The sequence below is a fragment of the Lepidothrix coronata genome, unplaced genomic scaffold, assembly GCF_001604755.1.
Source record: "Lepidothrix coronata isolate B3197 unplaced genomic scaffold, Lepidothrix_coronata-1.0 Scaffold125, whole genome shotgun sequence".
NCBI classification, from domain to species: Eukaryota; Metazoa; Chordata; class Aves; order Passeriformes; family Pipridae; genus Lepidothrix; species Lepidothrix coronata.
In genome coordinates this window covers 2249148-2261943 of record NW_016690305.1, presented here as the reverse complement: position 1 = coordinate 2261943, position 12796 = coordinate 2249148, and the positions used below count along the sequence as shown (strand labels likewise).

Below are 12796 nucleotides of genomic sequence, written 5' to 3'. Positions count from 1 at the left end.
AGCGACCTCCGTAAGTGACACACACTCCAAATTCCTACCATTCCAGCCGAGGAGATGCCTTCCCAAACTGCCACCCACCCAACAACCAAGCCTAACATTCGCCTCACTCAAGCACTGACTGCGTGCAATGCCTGAGAGCTCGAATGTTTGCAGCAGGAGAACAAGGTCAAACTGAAATGCGCTTTCAAATCCTAATGAATATTTGGCAAAACCATTCCCTTTTTCCCTTTCCCAACCCCAGCTATTTACTCAGCCTTGCTGTGCTGTTAAACGACTCCTTATTCCCACCATGTCTGCTCAGAGGCACCGGAGCACCACAGCATCCTTTGGACAGCATCACACAAGTCTGGGGCTCGCTTGCATCAGCCTCATCCCTCAGCATTCCCGCTGCACCAGGACCAGGGTTCCCAGGACTTTGCTGATCTGATTGGCATTGAGTTACCCATTGCCCAAGGTACTATTTCCCCCTTTTCATTAAATCTGAGCACTTCTTCAGCTTGCAGAACCCATCTCTGCTAGAAACACGTATTCAGCACCATGTCTGGATCCAGAGCCAGATGAACACATTTGGGCTCCTTCATCATCAAACATCCGTATTTTCTTCTGACTTTTTAGGCCAGTGGAAGGTTTATACTCTGGCCTGTTGTGTCAGGAGCTGCACCCAAGATGGGTGAGAGGCCACCTTGCAAACCCCCTGGCAGTTCATGTCACAGTAGTTAGGCCACCAAACAAATGCAGCAACCCAACATCCAAAACACCAGGAAAATAAATATATTTATCACAGACTCTCACCTTATCCAAGAGTGGAAACACCAGCAATTAGTCAAAAAAAGGCAACCCAGGCACCTGTGGTCTCAAGCCCCTTTTCCATGACTTGACAAAATGCTTTCCCTTCAGGCTGACAAGATCTGGGCTCACTCATCACACCGAGAATGAGGGTTTTCCCCTTAGGGCTTTCTTTTCCTTCCCCAGGCAGCTTGTGCGAAAAAAAAAAAAAAACAAACCAAAAAACAAACCAAAAGTAAAGGGATGGCTGGATAGTAGCACTTGTAAAATCCCACGCAGGACACTAGCACTTGCAAATTCCCTCTTGGAGACTTATTTCTAGCTTCTCCCTGGGAACGGCTGTGCTGCGGGCGGAGCAGCTGGGCCAAAGGTGGGAGCCCACATGGTGCTGGTGACGGTGGGAAGGGCAGGGCGGCCGCCGCTCTCAGCCTGCTCGGCACAGGCACAGGCTCCGCTCCGGCGCCGGGCGGAAGCGCAGGAAGCCCAAAGGATGCCCTGCAACAGATGTGCTCATCCCGAGCCAAGGCGGGAGGAGAGGGGCGCCCGGGGCGGGCAGCACGCGAGGAGCAGGATCCAGGGACGTCGCTCTCCAACCAAACCCCATCCCTGGTCCTCTCCCAGGCTTGCGGTTCCCAAGCGAGTGGATAAGCACGGGAAGCAAAGCTAAGCCGGATCCGCCAGCCCCCAGCAGGGCTTTCCAGCTCCCTCCTGCGCTTTGCTTACCGTGAAGCTGCAAGCGCGGAGAGGAAAACGTGGATTTTAAAAGAGCAGACGCGAGGCAGGGACGCAGAGATGAGCGGGGAGGCAGGTGAAATAGTGAAGGAGCTGCACCAAAATGGTCATCAGCCCCACCTGACACCTCCAACCCCGAGTTAAAACGTACATCGTCAGCCCATTACCACCCTCTCTATATGCTAAATGGGATTATATTTGGTTCAGCTAACACGAGAGAGAGCACGCGAGCGGCTCCTGAGTGATTGCAGGGTGTGGGAGAGACGGAGTGTTTGGCGCTGCCATCTCCTCGCGTCCTTCTTCCTCTTTCCAAGCCACAAAAAAATTTTTAAATTAATACAAACATCCAGGTGTCCGGCAGAAAAGGACCAGCTAAGCCACAGGATTCGGTAAAAAAATCAAGGAACCGTAAAAAAAGTCAGACGAGCGATTGTACTACCTCCAGGTTCGCGTGCCGCAGGCAATGAGTTAGCAAGGTTTTATGGAGGATAACGGGAGCGGGTTGTAGGCAGCCCCGGCCCTGACCCCGGCTGCATCCTCCTCCCCTCCAGCCGGGTCCAGACCCCCAGACGTCTCCCCCCGCCATCCCAGAAAAAAAGACTTTTTGTCTCGCTGGCTGATTTGGGATGCAGGGAGCCATCCCTCGCTCAGCTGCTCCTGCAGCCCCGGGCAGAGCTGGGCGCCCGCCGTGGGTTTGTCTCGCTGTCAGAGAGGGCTGCCAGCAAATCCAGCCTTGCGGATGCTCCAGGGGGAAAGCAAGACCCCAGGGCAGCTCAGACCCTAGGAGATGCTTCAGCTCCATTAGAGAAACCCACTTTTCAACCTAGCAAATTCAACGTCTGGTCCAAGAGATTCAATAAGACTTAAATAAACCCCATAAAAAGGCATTTTCTTTATGTGACCACGCCAGAAGGATCTCGCCTTGACTCCAAATCAGATCCGATTCCTCTGCCTCAGAAATCCCCCGTCCAAAATTTTCCCTGAAATCTGAGATCTCTCCTAGGATACTACTTTACTATCCAAGCAACTTCCTCATCAGAGTAGAAATACCACCGCTCCTCAACAGGTTCGGTGCCGGGCAGGGACGCTGGCTCTGCCAGTGCTCCCGGGGGTGGCTCGGGACAAGCTGGGGAACACCCCGGGCGACACCCAGGAGTGCCCTCGGACCGGGAAGAGAGCCGAGGTGTCCCAGCCAGCCGCGATTCCAGCAGTGCCTCAAGCAGCTGACGCTGCAAACGCCGGCGAGCCGAGGGCTGCGAACAGGTCCTGCCTCTTCACGTGCGGCTTCGCCGCCGAGCAAACACGCGCCCGTTCGCACCACGCTTCGGCAAGGCACCGGCACCTCCGCCTCGAGGCATTCCTACGGAGATGCGATGAGGCGAGGAAGCCCGAGGAATACGAAAAGCCAACACCTGCGTCAGCCAAAAGCCCGTGGAAAAGGGATGCTGCGGCAAGAGGGCCTGCCCGCCCCGATCCGACAGCTGTGCTTGTGAGCGGAGGGCACAAACCCCACTGAGACCATCGCGGCAGCATTCCAGCTCCTGAACCAGCTCCTCGCTGAGCCGGAGTCTCCGGCCACCTCCGACAGCTTCCAGCTGAGCCACAACCACGCTCACATTATAAATCCCCCCGAGGAGGGTCCAGCCCCACATCGGCCAGCAGCGGTTTGAGACCCCGGGCACCATCTCCCTGCAACCACACACTTCTCGCTGCCCACCAGCGAGGGGCTGCACCACGTCCCCTGCCACAGCCACCGCTCAAGCGCTGGGCAAGCCCTGCCGCGAGCCTGTGCTGTACCAGGAAAAAAAGGTGGCAGTGACAAAACAGAGAAAAAAAATAAAATAAGCGATACTTGTCCTACCAGGCCTGAGACCCTACCGGAGCCTGGGTCTCAGCTGTGAGCCTTCCCGGTGCCCAATGAATCCCACGACCAGGTAGGAGACAGCGAAAAGACCGCAGCCCACCGGCACGGGGACGGGCACGCACCTGCCCTGTATCTCCACGGACGGGCAAGCATCCCTCGGCTCAGTTAATCCCAGGGAATGAAGCCCACCTGCCCACGGCTCCCGGCGCATCCATCCTCCGTCGGCGCTGGGAGGAGGAAGGTTTGCCAGAGGCAGCTCCGAGCACCGCCACGGCCCCCGCAGCGTCCCCGGGGACCCGAGGGGACCCAGAGGAGACCCCGCAGGCGGCCCCACCGCGGCCCCGGGGACCAGAGTGGGGACCTAGAGCGGTCCCTGGGGCGGCCCTACCGCAGCCCCGGGCAGGGCTCCGTCGCGGAGGGGACCCGAGCCGGAGCAGCTGGATCCGGGCGGGTTCCCCCCGCCATCCCCGGCCCCTTGCCGGGGGCACCCTCTGGCACGGGCTGCCAGCACCGCGGGATGGCACTGGCGGCGGGGCCCCGGGGCCAGGATGCAGCTCCGCGCCGGTGCCGCACGGCGGGGGGAGCTGCCCCCCGGCTGCTCCCACCGCGGCTCCGCATCCCACCCGCTCCCGGCGGTCCCGTTCGCCGCTCACCTTCCACGGCGGCCGCGGCGGCGGCCAGGCAGAGCAGCACCACCAGATCCGCAGCCATCGCCTCCTCGGGCCCCGCAGGCGTCAGCCGCTACCGGCGGGCGGCCGTGAGCGGGCATGGGGGTGCGTCCGCGGGCCGGGTCGGGCCGGGGCAGGGCGGGCCGGGGCCGGGACGGGCCGGAGGCGCAGCCGGTGCCGCTCCCCGCCCGCCCGGGTCACATCGCAGCCGCGAGTGGCGCGCGCGGCCACGCCGCCGCCGGCCCCCGCCGCGCCCGGCCCCGCCCCCGGCGCCGCCCCGCCAATCCCCGCGCCGCCCGGCACCGCCCCCGGCACCGCCCCGCCAATCCCCGCGCCGCGCCCCGCCCCGGGCACGCCCCCGCCAGCCACGCGCGCCCGTGCGAAGGGGGACGGCGCCCCCTGGCGGGCCTGCGGCACCCTCCCCTCCATGTTTCCCCTCAGCGGGACCCGCGACGGGGCGGCCCCGGCGGGGACAGCGCCGGGACACGGGAGGGGACGGGGAACAGCAGGGGACGGGACCCGGCGAGGGGCCGGCGAGCTCAGACTGCCGCAATCCCGCTCTCCTCTCTCACCGCCAAAGGCAGCCTGGAGCGAACCGCCAGCCCCGCAGGGATGTGCCCCCTCTGCCCCCCCCACCGCTCCCCTCAGGTTCGGGCACAGCAGGCACCGCGGGGTCCCCTCAGCCCCCGCCTTCTCCTGGGCATTGCTCCGGGGTGAGAGGGGCACCGGGGCGCGGGGCAGCAGCTGCCTGGCCCGGGGGACACCAGGGCGCTCAGCATCCCTCAGCAGCACCCCGGGCACTGCCGCCCAGGGCCGCGTCCTGGTGCCCACACAGGGCCAGGAGCGATCTACAGCCACAGCCTCCGAAAGGAACCATCCAGAAGGACGCTCGCCTTGTCCCCCTCATCCCACCCTGGTCACCCTTCGCAGGGCTCAGCATCCCCCGCTCCGCACCCAGACAGCGCAGCCGACCCCATCCCTCCCTCCACACGGATCCGCGCATCCCAGCACACGCGGGAAAGGAAAAATAGCATCCCAGCACACGCGGGAGAGGACAAACAGCGCGGGCAGGGCTCGCTGCGGTCACGGCCGCCCACCTGACACCACGGTGGGACCAGAAACCCCACAGAGGCACCGAGCACTGGAAAACCATCGGCTTTTCAGGGAAAGAGTGCGCAAAAAACAGCGGTGCCACGGGAATAAGAGTTTTCCTTCTGCGGTTGTGCAAAATATATTTCAAGAAGCTCCCATTCAGCTGAGCAAATAACAGAAAAAAATTGCCAAGAACCTTCTGGCTAAGTTTTAAGGAAATTCGCTTTCATCTTGACAACCCTTCTCCATTTCCTTCCCATGAATATCTCAGCAATCCAGTTTACTCACTCAGAGGATCACAGAAAGAAAACTGTGAAGTAAATGTCAGTATTATTTGCATCTTTATCCAGTCTGCCATAAAAGCAACACCATGTTATTTATCTGATCTAGCACAACTCAGTAACAGCTCGAATATAGAATATTCATGATGTGCAAAGCAAAAAAATGTTAATCGTTTGAGAATACAAGAGATGAAGAGCTGAGCCTGTGAGTTATACAGAGAACTGCCTCAGTTTGGGTCTTTTTTTTTTCCTCCCAAATAATTGTTATCAACTGAAAAACTCGCATTCAGAAACTAACGTTTGACCAAAAAAAGCCTGACAATTTCTGTGTGGGGAAAAAAAGAATAAAACATCAATATTCTTCTGATTTCTTTTCAGCTGGCCAAAGAGTTGGCTGCGCTGGGTGAAAGCCAGCTGTGTTTGTTCAAAACGCTTTCTGTTCCGTCAGCCTTGCTCCGAGTCTCCCAACAGCAAAGGCTCCTCTTCTCGTGGAGGACACGGCTCCAAAAAAGCCGTGTTGCCATCTGGAGGGTAGGCACGGGAGGCGGCAGCACCGTGCCCCAGGGCCACTCCTCCTTGCTCGCCTGATGGGATTGTGGTGACCAGCTGCCCCAGAGACTATGCCCACCAGTGTCCCCCTGGAGGACACACCAAGGACATTAAAGCCTAGTGGGGGTTTTGGCACATTTTCCTTCATTTCCCTCTCAGAGCCAGGAGGCTTCTCCTACAGTGCCCCACCCATCACCAGGCAGCCACTGGTGAGCTCCCATCTCTTCCTTTCCCCCAGGACCCCCCATCCCAGAGCTGCCATCGGCCCCACGGAGCAGAAGCCCGTGGAGCCCAGGCAGGGGCAGCACCGCAGCGCTCAGCAAACACCCTGGGGAAGGCAAAACCACTCTCTGGGCCACCAGCAACCTCCAGTTCTGCCCACCAGGCACCTGTGCAGGAAGGACACGGGCCAAAGGCCTGCTCAGAGCACGAAGAGCCTCCGGGAAGGCTCTGGGCAGTCGCGTGCCCGGCCGGTCCCTCTGCGCTCGCAGCCGGCAGCGCGTCGAGATGGCGGCAGCCTGCTGCCAGAATTAGCTCTGTCTTAATTAACAGCTTTGCCTTTGTTCTCAGATGCTGCTTCAGGCGATGCCAAACCCTTTGTGGAGGATGAAGATCTGGGATCCCAGTGAAAGGAAGCATCAAGAGTTACAATACACCGCGACACAGATCTCATAAAAAATCCCTTGTAACTGCTTTTGAGACCAAGGGGGTCACAGCCTGCGCCGGTCCCTGACTGTCCCCACCACACTGGCTGTGATGGGACCAGCTGAAGCTCTAAGATGAATCCCACCAGGCTGCCCTTGTGAGCAACCATGCAGCAAGGGGGCCTCTGGAGGGGTCGCCCCAAATCCTTTGAGCTGTGAAGTGGCCAAGCCCAAGCCCTCAGAGCCTGACACATCCTGTGACATCACCCGGAGGGTGCACCAGAACCACCAGCCAGCTCAGACCAGGGGCTCACTGGGATGGTATCCTTGGTGGCAGGAGGATCCTGGCAAGCCACTCACTAACATGGGAGTGGCTCAGAGCAGGAGAAAGGTCAAACAAGCCTCCCCTGCGTCAGCCCCGTGGAGCAGCAGAGCTGGCAGAGGACATGGGAGCCTCCCCAGGCCAGAACAAGAACAGAGCTAAAGCAGCCGTGACGCTCCCGGTTTATTTTCCAAGCCGAGGCCAGGCCTGCGGGGAGGGCAGGAAGCTTTGCACACAGCACAGGAGCAGCGCTCCCGCATCCCTAATCCTGCCAAGGCAGTGCAGGCTGCTCCCAGCCTGTGCATTAATTGCAGAGAAAAAGCCTTCACCTACAGCATCCTCCCAGGAGTCGAAGCCTGAGGAGCTGGTAAATCCTCTCCCCCATGAGAAAAGCAGATTCCTTCAGTTTTCCAGCCCTCCAGACTTGTCCAGCGTGCGTCACAACACGCGAGCCGGATGAGACAGGGAACACGGGCGGCAATGGTGAGGAGCATCCAACCCCTGCAGCATCGCCTGCGGAGCTGAACCCCCTCCTGTGAGCCCACATAAATGTAATATGATGTAATATCATTAATTAGCAGCATTAAACGTTCGGTGTATTCAGGGCACAACTCAGCCACTTGGCACAGTGCAGCCCAAACTGCTTACTGTACTCCCAGGGGAAATAACCTCAGGGAGACTTCTGGGCTTAAACCATCGGGAAGCAAACGGGAGAGAGGGAGGGAGAGAAGTTATTGTCCTCTTCAGGCATTCACAGAAAATTCAGGTGTCTTATCAGAGCAGAAGAAGCTGTAGGAAGGACGACTCCTTTGTCATGTGAACAATTTGAGGACTAAATTGAAGCGAGACGTGAAGAAAAAGTAGGTGAGATGAAGGTTAATTTGGCAACCAGAGTGAGAACAGAGGGAGCTGGGGTATGGAAGAGTCTATTAATTCCCTGGGCAAGAGACGCAGCCAGAGCCGGGACGTGGAGTAACTCCCCGCACAGTACTGAAAGATAAATTGCAGGTTCTTCTGCTGGAATATTCTGTTTATTAAGTTCTGAAATAGGAGACAGTCAAGTGCCAAGTGCCTTGAGCCTCTCGGTGCCTGAGAACATATTAATCACTGAGGGGAGCCGTGTTAAGGCAGCTCTGGTGGGACTCCAGGCTCCACGTAACACAACGGACACGCCGTGTCCCCCACTCCACGCTGCCATGGAGGCAGGGAAGGAGGCAGGGAAGGCACCTACTCCTCTAGCAATAGACAGCAGAGCCAGGTAAAGATCAGCAAGTTCCTCTTAGGAACAAAAAAATCCACTTTGTTTCATAGATGCTGCAATTTCTGCCACCTGGTTTTTCCTCTTAATTGGGCTTTCCAGGGTGGTTGTGAGTCCCAGCAGACACGCCTGCCACGGGACAACACAAGCACAGATCAGGAGTGCCACTTGCTCCTCGTTTTTCCTTTTTTCCCCAGCCTCTCCAGGTGGAAGGATCTCTTTGTTCCCTTTGAAGGCAGAGGATTAACAAAGGCAAATGCGAAAAACAAAACTGCTTTGTCTGAGGATGGATGACATCTTTTTATCTGTTTCTAATCTGGCTTCAACTTTCATTTCTTTAGGAAGGAAAAAAAAATTCCAAAGATTAAATTTTATGCCAAGGCAAGCTATAATAAGTGACAGAAACACTCCATCTCCATGTCCCTGCTAGCTCTGTGAAGTCAGAACATTCACAGGGAAGAAAGCAAAATATAGACAGACAAACACTTTCAATGGAGATTTAAAATAAAAACTCTCTTCATGTTCCGAATGCAAAAGCCACAGAAAAATATGTCGCTTCTCCAAGGAAATTTCATTATCTTGAAGCAAAATGCAATTTATCTTTGGAAGCTTTAAAAAGGAAAAAAAAAAAAAAAAGGCAGGGAGGGGAACCTGCCACAAGAGTTTCACTTTGTCACAGCGTTTGGCTTGTTGCAATCCGAGCTGTGTCCCCATGTCTGGAAGCACAGAAGAGCTGGCAAGTTTTTAACATGCAGGTCCATCCAAAGAAGCAGGGACAAGGGAGAATGGTCCAGCCCACCTCATATCTGCTGCTCCTGGGTCCCATTCAGACACTTTTCTGCTGAAATCACCCACTAAAGAGCAAAAAGCTGTCTGGGATCGGCTGCTCACCTCATGCACAGGAAGCTTCCCATTTTTTCCTCCTTTATCGTGATGAATTCCCGATTGTCACCGTGATCAATGGTCCCATGAACACTATCATAAGGGTAATATGATTGTTCCCCCTGTTCCTATCGCTCACAGGGTAATTACATGGATGATTGCACTCAAGGGCATGTGTCCTGCACCCCTGCATGGAGCACACACGGTGCCTGGTACCACTGCCATCCCCAGGGCAACAGCCCCAGCTTTTTCCAGGTAAAGGGAGCAAAACCAGGAATATTCAAAGCCACAAACCCACTAGACACTCACACAAGCCAGTGAATGTCTCTGCAGGCACTGCAGCCTCCCTGCTGTGTTCACCATGGACCTCGCAGACGGAGGGGTGTGAAGGCCAGAAGGAGCTGCTGCAGCCCTGTAACCTCCCTGCACACACACACTAAACCTCACCCAGCGAGTTCTGCCTTGAGCATTTCACTGCTCCCAAGAGAAACCTGCATCCCAACAAAGCCTTTACCAAGCTACCCCTTTGATATCCCAGATATCAAAGTGCCCCAGCAGCACCCGTGGGCCTCTTCAAACAGGGATGACAGGCACCACAGGGGCAGTTGGCAACATCCAGGTGGCCCTTCCCAAAGTCTCTCCCAAGGGGCCAGTTGCCAAGACCACGAGATGCCATGTCCTGGCTCCCACCATGCTCAAGCAGCCACAGTCTCATGGTCATACAAGGAGCAGCTGAGGGAGCTGGGGGGGATCAGCCTGGAGAAAAGGAGGCTCAGGGTGGACCTTCTCATTCTTTCCAACTCCCTGACAGGAGGGGGGAGCCAGAGGGGGGTAGGCTCTGCTCCCAGGGAACAAGGGAGAGGACAAGAGGAAATGGCTTCAAGCTGTGCCAGGGGAGGGGCAGGTTGGAAACCAGGAGGAATTTCTTCAAGGAAGGGGTTGTTAAGCAGTGGAACTGCCCAGGGAGGTGGTGGAGTCACTGTCCCTGTAGGTGTTTAAGGAAAGACTGGACATGGCTCTCAGTGCTCTGGAATGGGTGACAAGGTGGGGATTAGGCATAGGTTGGACTCAATGAACTTGGAGGTCTTTTTCAACCTAAATGATTCTGGGATGACCCTGCTAATGACCTGCACATCCCTGGCTCCGCTGCATACCATCAACAGGGAGGGGAGGAAGACTGTGCCTGGTTACTCTGCCAGGCAGGAGAGGACAGCTACCTTCCAGGGATGTGACAACTGCCCCATCCTCAGCTCCCACCCCTCCACACCACGGCTCAGGATGCCCAGGCACTTCACTCAGCCACACACAAGTGCAGTTCTTAAGGCAAAGCTGCTGGAAGAGGGATGAAGGGAGTCTTTGCCAGGCTTGATTGACAGGAGACGTCAAGAACCCTGCGAGAGGGGATTTGAGGGAGTTTTGCATTTCAAACAGGGCAGGCCGGCAGAGGTTTACCCGGAGCGAAGAGGGAAGCTCGAGGCTGCCGTTTCATCGGTTAACATCTGGCAGCTGCAAAGCTCAGAGATAATTCTGCCTCCGTCCTCCAGAGAGTTCAGATCTGGGAGGGATGCCAGAGACGTGGCAACTGGGAGGGGATGAAATTCCTTCACAGAATCCAAAACAGGCAGTGAAATATCATGATATTCTTCCTCCCTTTAAATAAGTGACTCTGATGCTGATTGAGCCTGTGGAAACGTGAGGTTTCTTTCGTCTAAGTGGAAGGGGGAGGAGAGCAGAGAAGGCAATACAGGTGGGGGAAGACAGATGGACAACAGCTTTTTTTTTACTGAAACCAGAGCTTTTGGATCAAAACTGCAAAGGCTTTTGATCAGGGTCTGCAAAGAAAGCTTTTAACAATTACCTGCAGTTTCGTTTTTAAAAAATCCAATAGGGACACAAAATTATTTCCATTTACAAATACCAGGTTATAGAAAATGAATAGAAAAATCTGGATTTGGATTAAAAAAAAAAAAAGAAGAAGCTAAGAGAGATCTTTCAGGCAATACTCTAGACTTATGCAGGGGTAATTCTGAAAATTAACTGGCAGGTGCTATAACAGCTTGTGCAAAACCATCATTTGCAACTAGACTATTTCAGTGTGGGCAGAACAATCCCCACCTGAGCAGCATTCCATGCCCCTCCACCTCTCTGCCAGCTTTGCACTTTGGGGTGACCGCAGCCAGCCAGGGACAGTGACAGTCCCCACCAGGAAGGTAAATACAGCAGCAAGGGGCTTTTCAGTCACAGAGGAAACTGTCCTAACAAAGCCTGAACACATATGCTGCCTCTTTGCAGGCATCACTCCTGTACATGCCACCAGGTTCATCCCAGGCCCCTTTCCAGGTTGCACATCCCTGGCTCAAGGGCATGAACTCTGGGAAGAGGCAGCACTTGAGGAGGGTCTCGAGCTCCACACCTGAGTGTGGGTCACTGGGACAGTCTGTCCCCGTTCCTACACTCTCAGCCTACCTAGAGGTCCCCAAGCCTGAGCAGCAGCTGCCAGATCGAGCCATGGCTCTGGGCGGATCCCTCCCACTGGAGAAAGGGCTCCTTGCTGGTACAAATTAGACGAGACGTTTTGGGGAGCCCCCGAGCGAGGAGAGGTGCTCAGGGCTTCACCCAGGCCAGCCGCCTCCTGTCCCAGTTAGCCACCAGCAAGGACCAGCGTTAGGCTGGGGCCGGACGCGCCCTTGTGCTGCTGCCCGGGCTGGGGACCTGCAGCCCGAGTGCCCGGAGGCCACTCGGGTGGCCGAGGTTTTCTCCCACCAGCCTCTGGAGGTCAGCAGCCGGCAGCACTGGGGCCCAGCACCGGCAGCTGCCGCCGGAGAGCGGAACTAAAACCCGACCCAGGAAAGGGACGGAACGCGGGGAAGGACCAGGCGGCCTGAGCGCAAGGTCCTCCCTGCACACCACAGGTAACCCCAAATATTTGCAGGGGCCGGCACATCCTCCCTGCACTGCTCTCCTTCCCTGCAGGCACGCGGGAGGGCAGGACCTTCCTCATTAATAGGAAATGATTAATTTCCAAAGCCTGCTTTGCCCGTTTGACATCTCCAGGTCTCGTGCCAATTTGTCCACGAGCAAGCCCCGTTCTGGGAACGGGAATGAATCCACTTTTCACTTTGCCAGCCTCCAATGTCATTTGCTCATTTCGTATCTGAAGGACGCACAGCAAAGCCTTTTACAGCTAAATCATTACTGATTTTACAGAGGTTAGGAGTAGCTGGTAGTGCAAAAAAACCCTCTTAGTAAATTTATTACACAGAATCTGACATTGTCCTGCATACGTCGCCGTGTTCCTGGGAAATAACAAAGATTTCCAGTAAATGAGAGATGCCAGCAAGAACTTAGATAAGTGAACTGGAGGGTTACCTGGTATGGAGGGAAGCAGGGCAGAGACAACATCCAGACTCCCTGTGCAAAGCAGGAAATGGAATCCTTACCTTCACCTGCTCCAGAAAGGTAAATACCAAAGGAGAAACATGGGAGAAATCCTCCTGCTCTCCGCGGCCACACGGGGCAGCAGCTGTGCCAGGACAAGGCAGACGTCTCCTCCCAGGGACTTGTTTCCTTGGACATCAGCAGGAAAGCCACGGGCCAGCATCTCTCAGAGCCACAGCACTGCTATGTGCCAGAAGCTAAACATCAACCAAAAAGGTGGGGTTTCCCTCCAAAAGGAGCTGTAGCAGGACATCTTCTGTTTGGTCGCAGCCCGCACTTG

The 12796-nt window shown here is 56.1% G+C and overlaps 1 protein-coding gene across 1 annotated transcript in view; it reads right to left on the bottom strand.

Moving 5' to 3' along the window:
* Positions 1-4132, bottom strand: part of EPHB1 (EPH receptor B1) — a 68548-nt gene extending 64416 nt beyond the window's left edge. The window contains exon 1 of the mRNA XM_017826353.1: positions 4036-4132. Within this exon, the coding sequence (XP_017681842.1) occupies positions 4036-4093 (58 nt within the window). The 5' untranslated portion in view covers positions 4094-4132. The remainder of the gene's footprint in view (positions 1-4035) is intronic.
* Positions 4133-12796: the final 8664 nt, after the last annotated feature.